The sequence below is a fragment of the Ailuropoda melanoleuca genome, chromosome 2, assembly GCF_002007445.2.
Source record: "Ailuropoda melanoleuca isolate Jingjing chromosome 2, ASM200744v2, whole genome shotgun sequence".
Taxonomy (NCBI): domain Eukaryota; kingdom Metazoa; phylum Chordata; class Mammalia; order Carnivora; family Ursidae; genus Ailuropoda; species Ailuropoda melanoleuca.
Window position 1 is genome coordinate 176,280,857 of NC_048219.1, and position 23,323 is coordinate 176,304,179.

General features: G+C 33.9%; 1 protein-coding gene across 1 annotated transcript in view; it reads left to right on the forward strand.

Annotated features, from left to right (window-relative positions):
• SPAG16 (sperm associated antigen 16) overlaps positions 1-23,323 on the forward strand; it is a 964,037-nt gene that overhangs the window by 133,757 nt on the left and 806,957 nt on the right. The window contains exon 10 of the mRNA XM_034655122.1: positions 16,273-16,400. Coding sequence (XP_034511013.1) covers positions 16,273-16,400 — 128 coding nt within the window. The remainder of the gene's footprint in view (positions 1-16,272; positions 16,401-23,323) is intronic.

The following is a 23,323-nucleotide window of genomic DNA, read 5'->3' on the forward strand; positions in this document are numbered from 1 at the left end:
TATCATTTTGAATCTGTGTTCTCCTAGGTATCTTTTTTTTTTTAAGATTTTATTTGTTTATTTGACAGAGATAGAGACAGCCAGCGAGAGAGGGAACACAAACGGGGGAGTGGGAGAGGAAGAAGCAGGCTCCCAGCGGAGGAGCCTGATGTGTGGCTCGATCCCATAACGCCGGGACCACACCCTGAGCCGAAGGCAGATGCTTAACTGCTGTGCCACCCAGAGCCCCTCTCCTAGGTATCTTGTAATTTATTTCTTATTTCTGAGGTAATTTTTTCCTTTTCTTCCATTTCTTTCTTGAGTTTGGTCAACTCTTTTTATATCTTTTTTTTCATTTGTTTTTAACTTTCAAATTTCCAATTTAAGATGCTTTTCCCTCAAATGCTTCTTTGAATGTATTTAGTTCAGTTTTAAGTTGTGTCATCCAATTTTCTTTTGCTTCATGTTTGTTTTTTAGGGGGAATTTTCGTCAGTTCAGATGTGACCAATCTTTTTTATTTTCCTGATTTTTTGGTAATAATCCTATATGGATTAATTTTTTTCCCTCTGTTCATTTTTGTTGATTTGGGGTTGTTTCCAAGATTTCTAATTCCTAATTCCACTAATGCCCTTTTCTATCTGTACATGAAAGCTGGTTTCTTAGTGGATTTTTTTTTTTTTCAGATCGTGGGTGGTGTTATGTGTCTAATATTTTGGTTCTCTTTGTATTGTAGGATCCTAAATTTTTTGACTTGCTTTTTTTTAATCTTTTCACTGTTCATTTGCCAGAGGCCACATCTCCCTCTGTTTTTGGCTTTCTCTTCCCAGAAACTTTGCCTTTTGAAAACCACCACTTAATGTTGCATGTTTTTCTAATTCTGTCCCCTGAATCCCAATCTTCTCCATGGAAACAGTGTCTCTTTTTTACTCTCTTTTACTGTTTTTTGATGAAGGATGGACTCCATCTGAAGATGATTCTGCCTTATTAGCACCCCACTTTCCTTGCAGTTTTTCTCAGCATGCTCTTGCTTTCTAGGAAGGTTTACAGCAGGGGAGAAGCCTAAGAACTGGCTTGCTGGAATTTGGCTTTTTTGTCCTAATGACTTAAAGTTATTTTTAATTTTGAGAAGATTGTGCTGAAGCTTTGATTTTTGTGGTTTCTTGTTCTTTGTGCTCTTCTGTATTGTTTTGGAGGTGATATTGTGAGATACTCTCATGGGTATCATAAGTCTTTAAGTATTTGAGGTTTGTATTTTGAGAAAATGTGCAAAAATCTTAGAATTATTATATCTATCCAATGAATTGAATTTATTAATACCATGAGTGTCTCTTTTCGCTTGTCTTAGACTTTTGTATTAAAGTCTGCTTGTATTATTTTAGCTAGGCCCAATTTCTTTTTGGTTTGCGTAGTATATATATATTTTTTCGTTTTCACCATTTTTTAAAAGATTTTTTATTTATTTATTCGACAGAAATAGAGACAGCCAGCGAGAGAGGGAACACAAGCAGGGGGAGTGGGAGAGGAAGAAGCAGGCTCATAGCGGAGGAGCCTGATGTGGGGCCCGATCCCATAACACCAGGATCACGCCCTGAGCTGAAGGCAGCCGCCTAACCACTGTGCCACCCAGGCGCCCCTCGTTTTCACCGTTTTTGTTTCCATATATTTTAGTTTTGTATCTTAAGCAGCGTGTACTGTACCTGAATTTTGCTTTTACTTTTAGTCTGACAGACTGCTTATTTTGAATAGAGCATTTACTCTATTGACGTTCAATGAATTAGATGATCTATGGGGATATATTTTATTATCTGATTATTTTCTTTTTATTTGAGCCTCGTGTTTATATTCCTTCCTTTTTTCTTTATGGCCTTTTTCCCTAACTTGTTATTTCATTTTCTTTCTGTATATTAGCTTGATAATTTAGTAGGTATGTTAGAAATTACTACCTGAATCTTTTGTTCATCAGATTTTAATACAAATTAATACTTTACATTTTCCCATGATCGTAGAATTTTATTTAGTCCTCGTACATTTTTACTATTTTACTTTTGTCACATATCTTCATTTGTTATATATTTTAAACTCTATAAGACTTCATTATTATTAATACAGCCTATTTTCTTTTAGATATGGTTAAATATTTGCCTATGTCATTTCTCATTATTATTTCATATATCCTTGAATTTCCATCTGAGATCATTTTCTTCCTAACTGAAGGTTTAAAAAAATTTCCTTAAATATAGACCAACTCATGAAAATTTCTCTCATTTAATTTTGTCTAAAAATGCTTTTATTTTATCTCCAATTTTAAAAGATAATTTTATTCCATAGCAAATATTTTCTTTTATTCTCCAAATTTTTATTTCAATTCCATCTAGTTAACATACAGTACAATATTAGTTTCAGGTGTAGAATTTAGTGACTTATCACTCACATACATCACCTGGTGCTCATCACAAGTGCTCTCTTTAATACCTCACCTATGTGACCCATCCTTCCCTCCCCTGCTCCCTCACCTCCCTTCCAGTAGCCATCAGTTTATTCTCTGTAGTTAAGATTCTGTTTCTTGGTTTGCCTCTCTTTTATCCCCCATGTTTATTTTTTTGTTTCTTAAATTCCACATATGAGTGAAATCATATGGTATTTGTCTTTTTCTGACTGACTTATTGTGCTTAGCATTATGCTCTCCAGCTCCATCTGCGTTGTTGCAGATGGTAAGATTTCATTCTTTTTTTATGGCTGGGTAATACTCCATTATATGTATATACCACATCTTCTTTATCCATTCATCATTTGATGGACATTTGGATTCTTTCCATAATTTGGCTATTATTAATAATGCTGCTATAAATATTGAGTACATGTGGCCATTTGAATTAGTGTTTTTATATCCTTTGGGTAAATACCTAGTAGCCACTCTGGAAAACAGTATGGAGATTTCTCAAAAAGTTAAAAATAGAACCACCCTATGATCAAGCAATCGCACCACTAGGTATTTATCAAATGAATAGTAAATATTTTCTTTTAGCACTTTTCAGATACTGTTCCATCATCATGGCTCTCCTTGTTCTGTTGAGAAGTTGATGGTAATTCTTACTATATCTCTTTCCAGTACAATATATCTATATTTCCCTCTGGCTTCTTTCAAAGAATTTGATTTTCATCAGTTATATTATGATATATGTACATATGGTTTTCTTGATGTTGCTTATCAGCTTGGAAAATTCTTAGCCATTATTTCTTCAGCTATTGCTTCCTCACCATTTTCTCTCTATTCCTATCAGAGATACCATTTTACATTTTTGTAGATATTTTTCTTTTATTATTTTTTGTTTGTTTATTTGTTTTTCTGTATATTTAACCTCTTCCTTTGTCAGCCAGCTTGTTTCCTTTGGATCAGTTTCCCAGTTCACAAATTAACACCTACAACTGATTTTCTCCATTATCTGTGTTCCCTGTGGGTGAGTTCCTAATGTCCAGCATTTCTTTGGGGTTTTGGTCACATTGACTTGAGTTTTAGATGCCTGTTTTTGTTTATTTGTCTTGTTTTTGCTTTTTGAGCATCAGACAATATTTCTTTAAAAAAGCAGAAGTCTGATTTGAGGTACAAGAATGATATTATCTTTTTCCAAAGAGTATTTATGCTGACATCTTACAGGCAGCTGTGCTGGGAACCTTTTCAATTGCATTATTACCTTATTCCAATTAGTAATTGAAATGATTCTAGGTTTAGCCGCAATCTTTGGAATGTCAAGTCTATTTCTAATTTCCTCTCATTCCTCAAAGTCTCAATCCAAAGCCTGGAGTATTTACCAGAACCCATACTTGGGGCTCTTAGCTACAGTTTGGTCCTTTTTGTCTCAGTCTTTAGCCTTCTTTATCAAAATTATCTGAAGCCAAAGCTTCAGGAGGAAACAAACTCCAAATCCCAGGCTAACCTCCATGTGTGTCTCTCTTCTCTTAGATCTTGACTCCATTATTCTTCACTACATGGTTAAATTCTCTGTGCTTTCAAATACATTTCCTAAAAAAAATATTTTTACCATATTTAGTTGCTTTCAGCAGGTGGCTTGTTCCATATAACCTTGTTCATCATTACTGAAACTCTTTTCTGCTTTGAGAAGAAATATTTATAAACTTAAATTTTTATGTTTATATACAGAATATACTACCTATCAGATAATTTAAAATGGAATATTTTTTTGAGAAATGTGGTATAATTTCTTAGATCATATTTTTGCCCAGAAATTTCAGTGCCTCCAGTGTCTGTAAAAGCTAATTATTTTATCTTTTCTTCCTGTTTCTTCATGGTCTTCTGCCATTAGCTTCCCAGCCTTTCGATTCTTAACCTCCTTCTACCTTCCATTTATGTTTTCCCCTACATTTGGGTTTCTCATTCCTGTACTCTGTCTCTAAAAATACCTGCAGAACTAGGTTTTGATTTTTCCAAGAGCACAAATTCTATTTTAGATTAATGCATGTTGTTTACTACCATCTTTTTCAAATACTTTTTTCTATCTACAAGACCGTAATTCCCTTGAGCTTGAAATTAATAAGTCTATATCCCTAAAACAAGCCTAATTATCATGTCAGGATAGATCCATACCTGGAACCCTGTTCCTTCCTAGCTGTCTCACTATGCTGAAAATCATCTGACTGTAGATAAGTGTGTTTCACACGTGTGTGTGCCTGCTAATGTTGCAGGGATACTCAAACAAGAATGAAATAACCTTTGGCAAAGTGATTAAGGTCGTATTGACCAGAAGACAAATGTTTGAAATCATTAAAACACGGATTATCTTGAATTATTGCTGCCTAATCTTTGACTTTGTTGTGAAAGCATAGTAAATTTGGCCTATGTTTGTATAGCTAGAAGTCAAAAGATAGAAGTTATGTCAGAATCTCTGAAAGGTATTACTAAAATATAAATGTATAATGGCTTTAAAAATCATATTAACATGGTGTTACTGTTGGTCACTGTAAATCAGCAGATGCATTTTTTTGGAGTCACTAAATCTTTAAAACTCATTATCATGCCAGGTGCAAAAATGAATCATGTCTGTAGTTAGTCTCATATAGGATTTACCACCTAGTGACCGAATTAGGGAAATAAAATTTCTAGGTAAGTCCATGCACAACAATATGAATTATAAAGTTATCTTTATATCATTTCTACCTTCGAGAAATATATTGGCTATGTTCCATGAATGAGATATGAACAATACATTGGCTTTTGAGAAGGCCATTTTTTTCAGTAAGTAGGCATTTATAGAGTGCCTGTTATGTGTAAGATTCTATGCTAGAGAGACAGAAGTGAATCATGTGCCATGCTTGTCTTCTAATAACCACATAGCTGAATGGAAGGACTGTGCAATGACACAATAGCAATATTGTCCAATAAGTACGTCTACATTGATAACATGTGCAGCACACAGAAACGTGTAACGTGACATAGCTGTATATTTAGGGAAGCATGGAAGGTGAAGTTAGAGAGGCAGGCTGGGGTTATCTCCATGGATGACCTTGAATCAAAGGAGTTGAAACTTTACCCTGTGGACAGTAGGGAGTCATTTGATGGTAATACATAGAGGAATGATATATGATTTTATATGTGTTTTAATAATGCCATTTTGTGTGGGAGTTTCCTTATTTTGAGAGACATGTGAGAGGATGCAGGAGTCTCTATGGTCAGTGATGGAGACTTATACTAAGAAAGGAACAAGAAAATATGGAAGAAGGAATGAATTTTTAAAATGTGGTTCAACAAATGTTAGAATGATGCCAAATTTCAGGCTTGCAAGTGAAAAGTATTGCCATTAATCATGACCATGAATTCAAAAGTAAAACTGATTTAAATGAAGGAAGAAAAAATGTTTAGTGCCAGACAGTGAGGCATCTGTAAAACATCTAGGTAGAGTTAGATGAAGCTAGGAAGCACATTATGGTAAACCTCAGGAATGGACAAATGCTACAGGATTAGGTGTGGAATGAGAAAAGAGAAGGGTGGTATGGAGTTTGGAGGAACTCAGTGTTTAAAGGGTAGGTCTACATATGTAGCCTTCTGCTGACTAAATTCAGTGACAGTGCCTGGAGAGGCCAGAGAAATTGATGGCTGACATTAGATCATCTGTCATAAATGAGGCTTTGGTAAATGTTGAAAAGATTTTCAAAATTTTAAATTCTGTTTGTTGTTTAAAGTGTTGATAGTGAGATCCATAACAAATGAATAAGAGGCAAGGGCATTCTGTGGTGCAGATTTTAATAGATCGACTTGTTATCCTACACTACACTATCCAACGGCATATCTAAAGAAATGATAGACTTGGGGATGGCGTATGGAATTCCTAGAGTCAAAGGCAGAATTTTGCATCAAACAATACATCCAACTGTGCAGCTAGTATGTGGAATTAATTTCAGCTGGACAGATTATATTCTGCCATTATATTCAGCCATTTATAATTGACACCCATAGCCATAAAAGAGCCTCGGTACAATTCCTAGAAATTGACTGGCATCCCATTCTAGGCCTTTCTTAGAAGGTGGATACTAAATAAAACCCAGATTATATGTGAGGGAGATAACTTGTTAGGTGGGGTTATGTATCAGGAGTCTAATAAATAAAGATTAAAGAAAACCAAATGAGTACACCTAATTAATTCATTTGAATTATCTTCTTGATGCCTGGCTTTTGAATGTCTGATCGTGCTCTTCATAGTCACAACTGCAACCTTATTTAAAATTCAGTGATAAGAAGGATCACTGAAACATATATTAAAAAAAGAAGATAAATATTGTAGAAGATCATATTAATTTTAAGAACCTTGAGTAACTTAGAATGGAAGTTAGTTATTTTACTGTGGAGCCTCGTAATGTTATAAGCCACCAAACCACAGGCAGATTATCCTTGTAGAAATCCGCAGACAGTGAAAAGATAGCTAAGATAATATCACTTTAGGCACAGGCTTGCATTTGTATCTGAACATGTAAAACAAACTGATGCCCATCAGTTGGGGCAGAAGTATTAGACACGCCTCCTTACCTGCTAATGCAAATAACTTTAGCTTTCTACAACAAAATTTTACATTGCCTTTGAGGAATAGAAGCAGATAAAACTAGAGAGATGTCAGTAATTATCCATACCTTCTATCCACAAACGAATCGGAAAACTCTTGACATTTACTCAGAGTAATGCCATCAGTCCAATTGGTGAAAGTATGATTTAGTCATCTATTGAAAACAGAGCCACTATTTTCAGAAGTTGCTCTGTTTATTGACATTTGCATAAAGCATCGTCTAGCACTGTTTCAGTGTCTGGCACTGTCAGAAGTGGCCACTGGTGTCATCAATATGGTGCACTTTTCTTAACCTTCGTGTGCTTTGTGCTATCTGTCTCTCCATTTCCTTCACCTCCCTTTGAATGTTTTTGAATTTGCAGCACTTTTATGTGATTATAACAGTGTTAAACAAAAGTTATAATTTATTGTCTAGGAATATTTTATATGTGATAATATTGATGCTTTTTAGGTATTTGCATTATTGCATAACAAGCTTTATCAAAATGAAAAATTAGATGACAGTATTTTTTATTAAATTATAATGATTAATTTAACAACATTAAAGTTGGGATAAGATAGCTAAGCTAAGTGTTGCAATTTCAGTTACAAAAATGCATGCTTATTCTTCATTTTGGAAGTCCGCCAAGTAGAGAATGTATTAGGCAGTGAATGAAACTAGACAAGTCATTCAATTCAGCAATTTCTAGCTGGTCAGATATATCTTCAGGCAAATTTAACCTTTATAAGACTTATTCTTGGTCTCTGCTTCACAGAGATTACACAATTGTTTATTTTAATGAAAATTATAGTGAAAGGGATATAATCTAAAAGTCATTGAAATTTCCATGTCTATCAATTTTAGTTTACATGAGGCTAAGTGAGGGGAATTAATAAGGGGTTAGAAATTCTTCATTCATTTTCAAATAAAACTGTTAGTGGAGAATTGCCTCACTTTGCAAACCTAAATAGATCATGTTCTTTACTGGCAAAAGTCCAATTCATTAATTTTTGTCATCATTCAATTAACTGCTTATTTTTTTGTGTCAAATAGAATTTAAAATGATGTTATAACTATTTTCTTACAATAGTAAACTGACCTGTTTTAAAACTGTTGGGAAAATGAAAAACTATATTTTAATAGCTACATATAAGCAATAACTAGATACTGTATGAATGACCTCATGACCTCCTTGAATCAGGCTGGATTTTGATTAGCATCATTTTTAGGCTCTTGGGGACTATGGGAGTTACCAGGATGGCTTCCAGAGAAATACAAGGATAAGAACCCAGCTGCATTTGAAAATGCAGAAAGGAATACAAAATAAAATAAAAAGCATAAAAACTTAGCTACTATTAATATTCTGATACACTTTCTTCTAGCCCCACTTTATATGTATTGATATATCATACATATGCTCTCTAAATCACTGGAAATTTTTCTATGTTTATAAATATTCTTTGTGAATACAATTATTAATAACTACATAGTATCATATCACCTGGATGCATGACATTCTGTAGTTCATTTTTATTAGAAGTTAGGTGTTTTAATTGCTTCATTATAATAAATAATGGTTCATAGATACCTTCATATATTTATATAACCTAGCACATTGGTTTGAATATTTTCTTAGAATATATTTTTAGAAAGAGACTTACTGATAAAAGGTATTTGGTAATTTTTAAATTATGTTTGATATATATGGCTAAATTTGAAAGTTTATATCAATTTATATTACTACTTGCAGTGTATAAGAGTAACTGCACCAATGCACTAATCTTATTTAAAAAATATAGTTTACCAATTTGCAAATGAATAACACCTCATTTGTTATTTTAATTAGTATTTAATTTTTAGTGAGACTGAATCTTTTCACATGTTTACTGATTACTTTTTAGGTAACTTGTGTATCCATAATTTCTGTACATTTTTCTTCAAAGGAGTTTAGTTTTTATGATTGATTTTAAAATCTCTTTATATGTAATTATATTACTTTTACACACCAACATTTTTCTTGCAGTTTTTTAATTTATTTTAGAAGTTTAAAAAACTACTTAATCAAATGTAACTGTCTTCTACTTCACAATTTTTTCCTTAATGTTATGATTAGGAAGGGCTTCCACATTCCCAGATCGTATAAATATTTACTTGTATGTCCTTTCTGTGGATTTTATGATTTCTTTTTTGTCTTTTTTAACATTGAAATCTAGTCCATCTGGAATTAATTTGGGAGCAGGAGAAGATGCAGTGTTCTACATTTTCTTCTCAAATAGTTTAACTAGTTTTCACAACAACTTTTATTGCATAATTCGTATTGAGTCTTTTCTGGAGACTTAGTCATCAAAAATGTAGACTTATACTCAAAGGAAGCCAACAACAGGGGATCTCACCAGGGACAATGACCTGAACTGAAAACTACTATACTCCTGGGTAGAAGGTCCTAATGCAGAACCTTATTGGCATAGTTAGGATAATGTTCTTAATGGTGTTCTTAATAGATTTAGTTGTGGTATTTTGAGGCCTATACACAGATTAGAAACAGCAGGGAACAGGGATTAAGAAAAGAACAGGAATTAGCATAATTATTATAGTTAGAAGACAGAAAAACTAAAAAATAGACAAAGTTGTATTACTCAGTGATAGTGTTTGTAATGATTACCATGTTATTAAAAAGAAAAGACATTATGATCTTTACACTGTTCTAATTTGATATGGGTCAAAGTAAAGAAGGACTGAGTGATAGCTTTAACATACATTAAAACTATTTTGCTTGATATAGTCACGTAGAGTAGAAACTTTAGGGGTGCCTGGGTGACTCAGTTGGTTAGGCATCTGTCTTCGGCTCAGGTTGCAATCCTGGGATTCTGGATCGAACCCTGCATTGGGCTCCCTGCTCAGCAAGTGCACCTACATCTCCCTCTCCCTCTGCCACTCCCCTGCTTGTGCTCTCTCTCTGTCAGATAAACTAAAAAAAAAAAAAAAAGAATTATTAAATAAAAGAAAAAGAAACTTTAAAGAATAACTAGAAACTTAGGATATTAGATAAAAAATGCTTAAGTACATGTGAAAACAGCATTTTGCAAGTATAATCCTTCCCCCCCACAGTCTAAGGCCGCAATAATACAAATATAAAGGTCAAGAAATTGAACAAATCCCTGAGTAAGGAAGGTTTTCCCTGACTCACTTACATTTTCATACTTAGACTGTGAATGTCAATTACCTCAATGAAGTCTTGCTGATAATGTCAGCTGTCAGTCATTACTAGATGGTGATGTGTGAAGTTTGTCAGCAGGCATGGAGTACTTGAGTGAAAAATGAAATAATGAGGGTACAGAAACCTGAACAAAACTTTTCCATTTCTGGTAAATGCCTCTCCCCATGGGGATTTAAAACAAGAAGAGAAAAAAAATACAGTAAAATCTGTTTTAATGTGATGTTTATTTAATGCAGAGTCTATCTTAAAATATTCATCTTTTACCTTTAAATTTTTAAAAAATTAATGTAAATGGCTGATGAGTAATCATAATCATTTCCCAACTGTATTGGTCAATATAAACAGCATTAGCTGCTGCAAGAGATAAGATGCAAATCCAACGCCCTTTCACAACAAAGGTTCATTCTTAACTTGTGGATGGTGTGACTCTGTGGCTTTCCTCCATTCAGTGACGCAGGGATGTGGGCAGCCATCCGTCATCTACACCATCTGTCATCTACATGGCTCTCCAAAGTCATTGTGGCAGGAGAAGAGAAATGGTCAACTACGTCAGGATGTTTAAAGGCTAGGACTGGAAGTGGCTTACATCATTTCTGCTCATATCCTGTTTCAAAACCCAGTCACTTTAACTGAATTTAATTGCAAGGGAAGCAGGGAAATGCAGAAGAGCTTTCAGTAGTCTCTGCTACACCTATCAAAATTGGTTTATTTAGTCATTTGAATCTAGGTTTTTAACTGTGTCATATCCAGGTAAGTGATTGTTTGAAAATTCTTGGTACAGGGACACTTGGGTGGTTCAGTCAGTTGAGCATCAGGCTCTTGATTTCAGCTAAAGTCATGATCTCAGGGTCTTTGGCTCAAGCCCCCTGTTTGGGCTGCTCCCTCAGTGGGGAGTCTGTATGTCCTTCTCCTTCCTCTTCTACTGCTCCTCTTTCTCTGTCTCTCTCAAATAAATAAATAAAATCTTAAAAAAAAAAGGAAAATACTAAGTACAAATTAAAGAGTGTTTCATACATGTAGGACTAGTTTCCTTATATACATTACTTTATTTGAAAATTTCAGAAAAAAAACAATACATGCTTATGGTAAAATATTCAAATAGTAAAGAAAGACATAATATTAAAAATAAATGATTCTCTTCCCTTTGTTCTGATCTCCATTTACAACATCCATTGGTGACCACTGTTGGGTTTCTCTCTTTCGCTAAAAATGTTTTATACATATATTAGTGCTTACCTATGTAGATCTTTTTTATTTTTTAAAAAGGGGATGATTTTATTTATATGCTATTGTGTACATTTCTTTTTAAGTTAATAATCTGTCAAAGAGCTAATTCTCTATAAATACATACAAATTTAGAGTGATAGTCAAAATATTTAACAACCATTATAACATGGGCACTGATCAATAAGAATGGATGCTGGATGTAGAAAGGTCCTGGAGGCTCAGGTGTGCTAGCAATTACTTTAATTAGGGCATGATGGTGAAAAAGTTGGGGGCAAGGGTTATCACCCAAAGAAGAGAGTAGGGTTGGTGGAAGGAGAGGAACATGGAGGACATGCTCAGGGTTTCAGTTGTTTTCAAGTAGTATGAATATCTTTCAGTATTTTAATTATCAGCAAGGCCATACTGGTGCACTAGGGTTATATCAGTCCATGGAACATCTATATTAAATAATATCCTGCTTTATATCTCCGAATAAAGTGTATTTTTATTTTGTTAGACTTAATACCTTTCTTAATACTGTTCTATTAGGTATTTTATATCTTGTTGCTAGATTTAATGGGATATTTTTGTGTATCTTCTGTTCATTCATTCATTGCATATATGAAGTTTACTAAATTTTATAATTTGTACAATTTTTGTAGTAATATGGCCTCATTACAGTTCCTTTTCCCTTTTGGCTTCATACACATTATCTATCTACCTACCTATCTTTATCTATCACCATCATCTATCAGTACAATGACAGTATCTGCAATTAATGAAATTAATTGCATATCTACTTCATTCCAATAGATTTATTGCTTAATTTTTCACTTTAGTATCTTCTACATATTTCTACTCTAGTTTTTCTCAATAATGCAATTTTTCATTTATGTTGTTCCTTCGCGAGACTGTGAGTCCTTCAAAGGAAGGAGTGTATTCCACTTGTGTTTTTGGTCTGGTAACTAACATACCAGCTACAGATACAGAATAAACATTCAAATGTTGAGTCAGTAATCTTGAACTTCAGGTTCAAAATTGGTCTGGGTGTTAGATCAATGGAAGGCAAAGAACAAGATAAAGAAGCAGACATGAGTTGAATGGCATAGATACAGAGCCTGGAAGACGCCTGGGTACCTAAGAGACTCCTGTGGAAGGAGGCCAAGTAGATAGTTTGGCTTCCTAGTCAGGATAGATTCAGGCGATGCCTAACTGATACATCACTGAAATAGCAAGAGAGTTACCCATCAGGTTTTTCATCCTTTGAATATAAGCAGGGAGACTATATTTGATTCCTACTGGCTGGCCAGTGAAGCAAGAGTGCCTTTTATTATTGATCCTGGGACAAACAGAGATAATCAACAGTTAACTAGATATGGGACTGGGATTCTGACAGGTGGGATCATACTAAAATCTGTCTTAATATCCCAGGAGAATATTAGACCTGAAATTTGAGTTGGATAAAATATTTTATAATGAATAGAATATAATTCATAATGAATTTATTAACTGGTTGAAATTAACATATACCACCAATTGAAGCAATAATTAAAATATCCACAGAAATAGCTAATGATTATTAAGGATTTATTAGGTGCCAAGTATGTGATTATCACCTTATAGAGATTATCTCACTTTATCCCCACAGCAGCCTATTAATCAGGTGTGATTTTTGGTTGTATTTTACAGATGGGAAAATGCATCCTAAAAAGTTCATTAACTAGCTTGACCAAATTCACATACTAGTACGTGGCGGAACTCAGTCCTTAGGGAAAGCCAGGATATTTCCGTTCTGACTTTTTTTTTTTTTAAAGACTTTATTTATTTATTTGATTGAGAGAGAGAGACAGGCAGCGAGAGAAGGAACACAGCAGGGGAGTGGGAGAGGAACAAGCAGGCTCCCAGTGGAGCATGGAGCCTGATGTGGGGCTCGATCCCAGGACCCTGGGATCACGCCCTGAGCTGAAGGCCGATGTTTAATGACTGAGCCAACCAGGCGCCCCTCAGTCCTGACTTTTATTTCACATGCAGAACTTTTTAAAATAAATACCAGCATCAGAGCCTTACCCTGGGAAATTATTACTTAATTGGGCTGGGTTGGGATCCAGTAATATTGGTACTTTTAAAAAAGCTGCCTGATGATTTCAACTGGTAGGCAGAGTAAAGAACCACTGACCTATCAAAGCATATTTTTGAGAGCTTAGCTTTGCCCTCCAGTTGTACCTTGTCAATATAGAGAAATGATAATGGTATGTAGCTTGAAAGAATAGTTTTAAAATTTATTTTACTCCCTGTATTCTCTATGCACAGTCCTTATTTATGTATGCCGCATTTTCCTCACTGATCCTGCCTGCCCATTTATTTGCTTTTGTTTCCTGGAACATTTCAGTATACATGCTCAGCGATGGAAGGGGTCTTACATTTTGCCTCTGCAAGTGCATTTATGTTTAGATGGGATTGCTGTTTCTAGGCCTTTGCTGCTCTTATAAATCTTCCTTTAAATAGTTGTTCAGTTATTATTATATTTTCCTATATTCTTCTCAGCTACACCAAAGAGGCTGTAGCTGATTTGGTTTTATTAAGCTTGGTTGATTAGATTTTATTAAATGTCTCATTGTTTTAGTTTTACATGATGATTGGTTTAATAGTGCTTGTAAAAATTGCTGTGGATAATAAGTTTATGGTTCTAGATTTTTCCCTGTAGTCAAAAAATTATATAAGACTGGATTCTGATTCACCTTGCTACATTTTCTGGCATAATAGTTTACCCTCCTTCCGTTTCCAACCCAAGCAACATTATTAAAATGAATTAGCACAATGATAGTAAAATGGACAAAAGGCTTAAACGTACGGTTCAGAAAAGATGAAGTAAAAAAAGAAAAAAGAAACACAAAAATTAAACCTAATCAATTAATTTAAGAAATGTTAGTATTATACCATTTTTATATGAATTAGCAACAATTTTCCCTGAGACATTTTACCCTATAGATATAATTTATATGTTTATCATTTTTATTGTCTATGGTGTCCTCATGCTAGAATGCAGTCTCCACAAGGAAGGGAATTTTGTCTATTTTGTTCAAAAACATAAGAGCTAAAACCAGTGCCTGTCATGAAATAGACCCTCAATGATAAGTATTAGTCAAAGAAATAGTTTACTGAATGTATTATTTTATTTTAGTTATTTTTTTGTTCCAAGTTTTTATTTAAATTCTAGTTAGTTAACATATAGTATAATATTGGTTTAGGAGTAGGTTTCATCACTTACATACAACACCCAGTGCTCATCATCACAAGTGCCCTCCTTAATACCCATCACCCATTTAACCCATCCCTGAATGTATTATTTTAAATGTAAGTGTGTATATGTATGTGTGTATAGAATTAACAAAGTTGTGGGTGAATTGCACACAATATTATATGACAGGCAGTATATAAATTCATATAACATTTCTGAAGAGCAATCTGTGAAGAATAATCATATTTTTTGTTAAGTATTTTATTCAAATTATTTATTTACACTTTTAGAATTGTGCTTTAAGGATTTAGTCAGTGAAGTGCAGATTTATAGACAGAAAAGTCTGTTCATAGCATGATAATCATAAGGAAAACAAAGATAACAGAATATTAAATAAAATATGGCATTTATTCTTTCAAAATAGACTAAATAGAGTGAAAATGTAGTGGTAAAATGTTAAATGAAAAATGGAGGGTGGATACTTGAATATGGTCTCAATTTTATAAAAATTGAGGGACATACTATTACATCAAAGTGCTAACAGTAATTATATCTGTGTGGTTAAAATAAGATTTCTTTTAATTTTTTTCTTTGTGGTATATGGAATGTATGATATTTCTATATGAATATGTATTACTTTGTTAATCAGAAAAATACTTCATTCATAAAAATTGGTTTTATCATTTTCCAGCTCTAATATAACTTCCATAAGGGCAAGAATTTTTATCTGCTTTGTTCATTGGTGGATTCCCCATGCCTAGAATAATGTTTGGGGTAAAGTAGCACTTATAAATATTTTTTGAATAAATGAATGAGTGCAAAACAAATGATATACCTCCCTCTTTAAAGGCAATTTTAAAGCATTAATTATAAGCGGATCGATTACTTCCTTCTTTTGTAGAGTTGAGCACTTCATCCATCCATTATTAAGTGTTAATTTTAAGTTCCTGTTTATAGCATATTTTCCTTCTCCTGCTACTTTCTCATGGACTAAGAATGATCTTTGATCTCCAGTTACAATTGCTTGGCAGGTGTGGATTCTCCTGTATGTCAGATTTAAAATAATTATGACAGAAATATTTTACCTTTAGTAATGCCTTTAAATTAGCCTTGTGTCTTCAGGTTTAGGAAGAAAACCATAATTAATCGAATAAATTATGTTATTATTCTGTTTCCCAATGAAACAGAATTTTGGCTCACCATTTATAGAGGACAAAAGGAGTATAAGAATAATCACAGATTTTGCTGACTTTACTGTTGGGGATAGAAACTTATTGAAAGTGGACAATTGACCAATATTATAAGACAACACTATATTGCACTTCCTTGTAATTTAATAGGGGGTGTTTTAAAATAATTTTTCCATGTAGTATGCAGTTTAGACTTATGCAAATAGATATGTGCCTTATTTAACATTTTATCTTTTTGGCATGATTTCTCAAAACTAAAATAGGAAATGAAAGACTTAGGGTAACTCCTGAGGGAATATAATAGTAATGTTTATGTTTTAATTTAAAGTGTCAATGTGTACAGCAATATGGCTATTTTACACAGAGCTTTTGCTTTTACTTTTTCTTCTAGGATTCAGAATTTCCCACAAATATGCAACCAAATCCAAACCTGTATTTATGTAAAGAAAATATTGGTCCAGCAAAATTTGACTACAAGCTGGATAACATTTTTAGACTTCATGAACTTCCAGTGAGCTGGTAGGATTCTTGATATGTTTTATTAATGCCTTTGAGATTTTATTGTCATGTCTAAATTGTGTTGCACTTACAGCCATTCATGGTTGAGGTGGTTTGCTCTTAGCCTATTTCTAAATTGCTACTCCTAACAGCAAAAGAATCTGCTTGTAGCTGCTGCAAGAATCTTAAAACTAACTCGTTTAGGCACTTGGTGGCAGTACAGACTAAGTGCACTATTGTGCATATTTATTGTAGAGGCTGTAGTTTAGACTTAAAGCACAGATCGTTTCTAGAGAGGTTTATAGGATTTCTTTTAAAGATGGGATTTCAGCAACTATGCATTTCATTTGATTATTTTACTTACAATTTTACCAATGTATGTTTTTTCCTCATTAACAAATCATTTATTTTGTTTGTTTTGAGGACTATAGTTTCATGAACCATAATCACATCAGTTTAAAAACAAAATCTATTACTTGGTATTTATTAAAATGCATTATTTTATAAATCTGCATATTTGTATTCATAAGAAACTTATTTTAAGTCTTATAAACTTTTACTAGTATTCAGTTTTCAAGAAAAATATTAATATAGACTGTATGTGTATGTATATGTACACATATATGTGTATATATGTGTGTATATATATATATGTTCTGTGGTATAGTAAAATTTTAGTATGTAGCTTTTATATATGATCATGGATATATCATTTTGGTAAGTTTAGGTAAGTAATATTATTTTCTTACATTTGTTCATATATTCCCAAGTTTATGTCATCGATCTTCAAGAAATTTTAGAGTTGTAAAAAATATGTGGCAAACAGTGCAGTTGCTCCTATTATATTTAACAAGGACAAATGTCTCAGAACAAAATGTTAACCAACTCTAATAATTTACATACCTTAACCCGTGGTATTTTTTTTTTTTCTTTTGCAAAGCTTTCTCTGCTCCCAATGACTGGGTATGTTATTTATTTTCTAAATCCTATGTGTTTGATTATTTCCATGTAGCAATAATAATTATTTTCTATGGAATTTTCCTTAAGAGTACAGCAGATATGATTTTATCTGCCCGGATCAAAACCAGTAAGTCAATGAATTGAAAGGGTCTGTTAGTAAAGGAAACCATAAAAATGATGCATTCATACCTTAAGTATTCTACTTTGACTTAAAACTGTGCATTTGCCTTCCCATGCCAGTCTTTTGATGTAAGGCCATGGCTTTTTCTTTGATTAAGTGACTGTTGATTGGAATTCTACGCCATATTTCTTGCATAAGCTATACCACTAATGTAGCATTTACAGTTTCAATTTTGTGATTTCCTTAATCTGGAACAAGAATTTAAGACACTGCGAAGATGATCCTCTCACCTTTCCGTAGCATTAATTTAATTTTCATTGACAGCAGTTCTCCTTATCACACTCCTATTTCACTGCGTTGACTAATCTTTGATTATATTACAATAGCAAACACAACTGGCTTATAAGGAGGGTTAGTAACAAACTCCTTGGAACTCTCTGTAATCATGGAGCTTAGCTGGTGGGAGTAGCCTGTGCTGGTCTACCTGGGCATGGTCTGAGAGCTCTGAGCAGTCAAGGTGCAATGAGCACAACTAGTGTGTTTTACTGAGAAAATAAGAAATGCTGGTCAATCCAAAAATCAAGTGGAGGTTAAGGGAAAAACTTCTATTAAATGAAAATGAAGAGAAGATAAGGAGGGAAGTATTTAACTTTTAGTAAAAGACAAAAATTTAGATTTCAGCTTTATTTCCAGCCTTTGGAAAGACAGCTGCCCTTATGATAACTACTACAGCAACCCAGGGAATAATTTCTGTCACAATCTTCACTAGTTAGCCCATTAAGTGAGAAGGCGAACATAATAAGTTAGGCTGTAAAAAACAACAACAACAACAACAACACAATCAGTAGTAGAAAGAATAATCACTAATCTTCCAGAGTAACATACCTCAAAGGAAGATTAAGCTGTGACTTTGGGACAACTCATTTACCTGAGCCTTTTCTTGCCTGTCTTCATTTCCAGTTTGTCTCAGTTGCTACTTCCTTATAACACCGTTTCTTCATTGTCACATGCTTGCTTTTATCCCCACTATTTTATTCTATTTCTTTCTCTATACTGTCATTTTATGCTACTAACCATTAACTAGCCATAATATAATATTCAGTTATAAATTTTTGGTGTTGCACAAACAATTTCGTGTTCTCTACTAATTTTAAAACCAAATCACTCACTCTCTGACTCCACATACACACATACAAAGGTTTGGTACTTTAAGGTTCGCTAATAAAATGTTTATTGACTCCTTGATATGTTTCTTTAAGGAATAAAGAAAAGCTTTTGTTTTAAGTAACTATTTATTTGTTTTTGTTTGTCAGTCACCATCAACAAAAATTAAGTTCTTCCTCTGTGGTGTATAGATTTCTTAATCAAAATAACAACAATAATAATGAAAATAAAAGAGTATCAGTAATAACAGTAACTATCTATAAATGCTAGTATTCAGCTGGTTTATACATGCTTTCTTTAACCGTTGTATTTCTATAGGGCATTTATTATTTTCACACTTCTCTCTCTCTCTCTCTCTCTCTCTCTCACACACACACACACACACACACACACACACACAGACAAATGAGGCTCAGAGGTTTTGAGAATCATGGAGAAAGAATTTGTATCAGGTCTGGTTAATTCAAAAGCAAACCCCTAAACAGTGAATAAGCCATGCAATTATTTTAAAGAAAAATATGTCTATTTTTACAATCAGGCCTACAAGTTTGCCAGTAACATACAACTACATAACATATGAGTTTGGCCAATATCCTTTTCCCCCTGATAATTGCTTTAAACTTAAATATTAAAATTAATTAGATTGTGTTTATGTGCAGAATTTGTTAATTATATGTTATTTCCTTGGAAAAACTGATTTATTAAAATGTATTTTTACTGTTTTCCTAACAAGGTCAAAATAAAATAAATGCATATTAAATTCCAGATAATTTAAAAATTCTTAATGTCTTACTATTTTGCATTTTTATAGAGTGCAATTTCATAGGTTGAAGAACCAGAAGGATTTAAATCAGATTAGTTAAGAGAGTTTTTAAGTTCTAATTTAGGTAGATGTCTTTTTCCTACTTTCACAGGATGGTTCCTTTCAGCATAGAAAATGTCCTTCAGTAATGCCTATTAGTTAAGAACACATTTTTTTTCTTGACCAGACAACCCCCACCACACCAATGCTGTTTCCTCTGAAGCTGCTCTGCTCATTTTCACCAAAAGGGTTGGTTGGCAGCAGTGCTGATGGAACTTACAACCTCTACTTGTTCTTTCTGTTCTCCCCTCCAGTGGAGTTTCTTTTCTTCCCTCTGCCCTGAAACTACTTTGTCAGTGGGCTCTTTCAGTAACCACCACCAGTGCCACTTAATTGTTCTTGTTTTCTTTATCTCTAAGGTTCAGTCAGTACAACCTACCATGCCTGCTTTTCCACTCCTGACTCCCATTATTTGTATGGTCCTGGTTTTCCTGCTGACTACCAAGCTGTCCTGCTCAGCATCTTCAGGGGGGGCTGTTCCTCTTCTGCCAGACTTCTGGTTGATTGATTCTGCCTCCCTCCACACCTTCCTGGCACAGCCCTACAGCTTCTTCTTCTCACTGCTACACTTCCCAGGTGGTCTCTCCCAACCTCAGGTTATAAATACTATCCATATGGTAATAATCCCCGTGGTGATAGCACTACCATTGACTTCTCCCCTGAACTTGGGTATCTAATAAATTTCTCCAAATTGTCATGCCCAGAAAGAATTCTTTTTTTTTTCCTGTCAAAAAACCTGGTCTTCTAATCTTTCTCATTTTCAAAAAAACAAAATGTGAACTTCTGTGAATTTACTCAAGCTAAAGGCCTAGGAATCATTGGGATTGTTCATTCTCTCACCCTGCATTTTCCACCATTAAATCTACCAGTAAGTCTGATAGGCGCTTCCTCCAGAATACGTTTACATATTTTCTGTCTCTCACACTATTGCAAAAGCCTACTAATTCACCCTACCTTACCCTATAATAATTCGTTCACTTCACAATAACAAAACAGATCTTTCAAAAATATAAATCAGACCATAAGAGTCCCTGCTTTAAATAAAATAATGTCTTCCCCTTATTTTAAAATAAAATCCAAACTTCATCCTGTGGCATACCAGGTTCTACAAGTTGTCTCTTGCCTACCTCTGGCCAGACGCTCCCTCACACTCCCTGCTCAGTACCCTTTGCTACCTCAGTCTTCTCACTATTCTGCAAACATGCCACATTTACTCCTGCCCCAAGTCTGTATATTAGTTCTTCCCTCTACTTGCGTTGTTACATCACTCATTTTTGCATGTCTGACTTTCTCATCTCTAATATCTCAGGTCAAATATCACCTACCCAGGAGAGGCAGTTCTTGAAAAATGTAGCTAACACTTCACTCTTCCCTTCTCCAGTCATGCTCAATCCCATCATTCTACTTTATTTCCATCATGGTTCTCCATAGGCATGCCATACAGCATAAATTTTAAAGTATTTTATAAAAGTAAAAAAAAAAAAAAGAACATGAAATGTTAGCCCTTTTCTAGTTTATGTGTGATAGAGACTGGCTAGATGCTCACCAACACAGTTTTCTCTTCCTTGGGCCCATTAGAATATTATATCTCCCAGCCTTCTGACATAAGCTAAGCTGTGTGATACCCATTCTGACCAAAGCCAGTGTACACCACTTCCAGCCCCAGCCCCTAAGGCTTCCTTTGGTTTTATGCTGTCTCTATCTTCATTTTCCTAGCTGAAATCAAAGGACTTTGAAAGTGATGAGTCACATGCTAGAAGGAACATGTGTTCTTGAGTCATCTGTTGCTTGGTGAGTTCCCCACCTTCATCAAGCTTTGTCTGTGGTACTGCTTTAATTGCCCTGACCAATGCACTGTATTTCTGTGAAAATGGATGAGTTAGGCTTTGTAAGATGAATGAAATAAAATTTAAAAAGACTGATAGTACTTTAATATTTACTCATTCATTCAAGAAAAATTTATTGAGTGTTTGTCAGGCACTATTGTGAGCAATTAACTAAATACACAGAAATCTGTTCCCAGAGAGCTTATATTTGTTGTAAGGAACAGGTAATAAACCAATAATGAACACATCCATGCTACAGTATGTTTGATGGCCATAAGTGCTGGAGAAAACCTAAAGCAGGGCACAGGGAAATGGAGTGCAGAGTGGCTTCAGGTTTAAAGAGGGAAGCCAGGGCTCTTCTGAGAAGGTGACATATGATGGAAACCTAAAGTAGGTGAGGACGTGAGACATATAGAGAACTAAGGATGAAAATTAGAGTTGGGGGAACAGCAAATGCAAAGCCCTTAAGATGGGAACATGTCCAAAATGTTCCAACAAGGAGACTAGGATAAACAGAGTAGGTGAGCGTAGAAAAGAGGGGGAGAAAATGAAGTTAGGTATTTGGGGACCAAAAGGGGTTTGACTTAAGGGCCTTCTAGATGGTAATAAACAGAACATTGAATTTTTTTCTGAGAAAGCTAGAAAGCTGTTGGAAGATTTTGAGAATTACCTGATTTGATTTACATGTAAGATCATTATGACTGCTGTATGAAAATTAGACTGTCATAGGGGTTAAGGGTAGAAAAAAACTGGCAGACTTGTTAGAAACTATTTCAATAATCCAAGAGAGTTATGAAGATTTTCTGGGCTAGGATGACAATTGTGTAGAGGCTAAATGGTAAGATTTTTATTTTTTGATGAGAAAGTCAACAGTATTTTCTGATAAGCTGGATGTGGAGTGAGAGGATTTAAAGATGAGTCCAAGATTTTTGGTCAGAGCCAATGAAGATACAGTGGCCATTAATATTTAAGGGAAAAGCTAAGGGAGAAGAAGCTTTGGAATCTGGAGCTGGGCATTTTATGTTTGGTATGCTTATTAAACTTCCGACTAGGCTTAGATTAGGACGAGACCTCTTAGAGTGTACTGTGAACACAGTCACAACTGTGTGTACCATCTGGCAAGTGGTTAGGTTCATGTCAGTACTATTCCATTCCCTTCCATGGAAGCAGACACCAGAAATAAAGATGAAGTGACTAAATAACTTTTAATGCAAAAAGGGGGCATTTTAGAAGTGTAATTTTTAAACATGGGTCAATAGAAAGGTTAATTTCTCTTATTGTTTTGGCTATAAGTTATATATGATTATAAGAAACTGCTAGTTATATTTTAAAATGTGAGTTTTCAAATTAAATATTAAATTGTTTTTATAACTATAAATTTAACTGGTATATTATAACATATATTTAAAATAAATTTAAATGGTATTGTAATTGATATGATGTTTATATTCTCCAAACAAGCAAAGAACTTTCAGTTTCTTGAAGCTTCAAGGAAATTCTCCTTAGGAAGATAATGATTATATACAGATAAAAATGTGTGTAGTCATTACTTATAAGTAATGTACAGAATAATTTAAAACACTTTTTATACTATGAAGATATATTCTACTGGTTTTGTAGTTTACTATCAACGTAATAAGGTATTCAGTTGACTTCCATTAAATAATAATATTTATGCCATTACCTTTTAAGAGGGAAGAGGTACATGAATTTACAGTAAATATAAACATACATTTTAATGACCTGTTTATCTTTTTGGGTGTGTTCCATGAATAAATATATCATCTAATTAGGATATTAGATTTTCAGTTTATTTCAGATTGTCTTTAGTGCCCTTGCGTGTATCTGTCTTTAGCTTTAAACTAACTTTGTTTAGACACTTTGCGTTTGTTGAGCAGCTGTCATCTTCCAGGTGTTCTGATTTGTTTTTTGGGTCAACTTACAGCTAAAATTATGGAAAGTTCTTTTCACTGGTCACAGGTGATGCACAAAGCATTTTTAATTCTGGTGT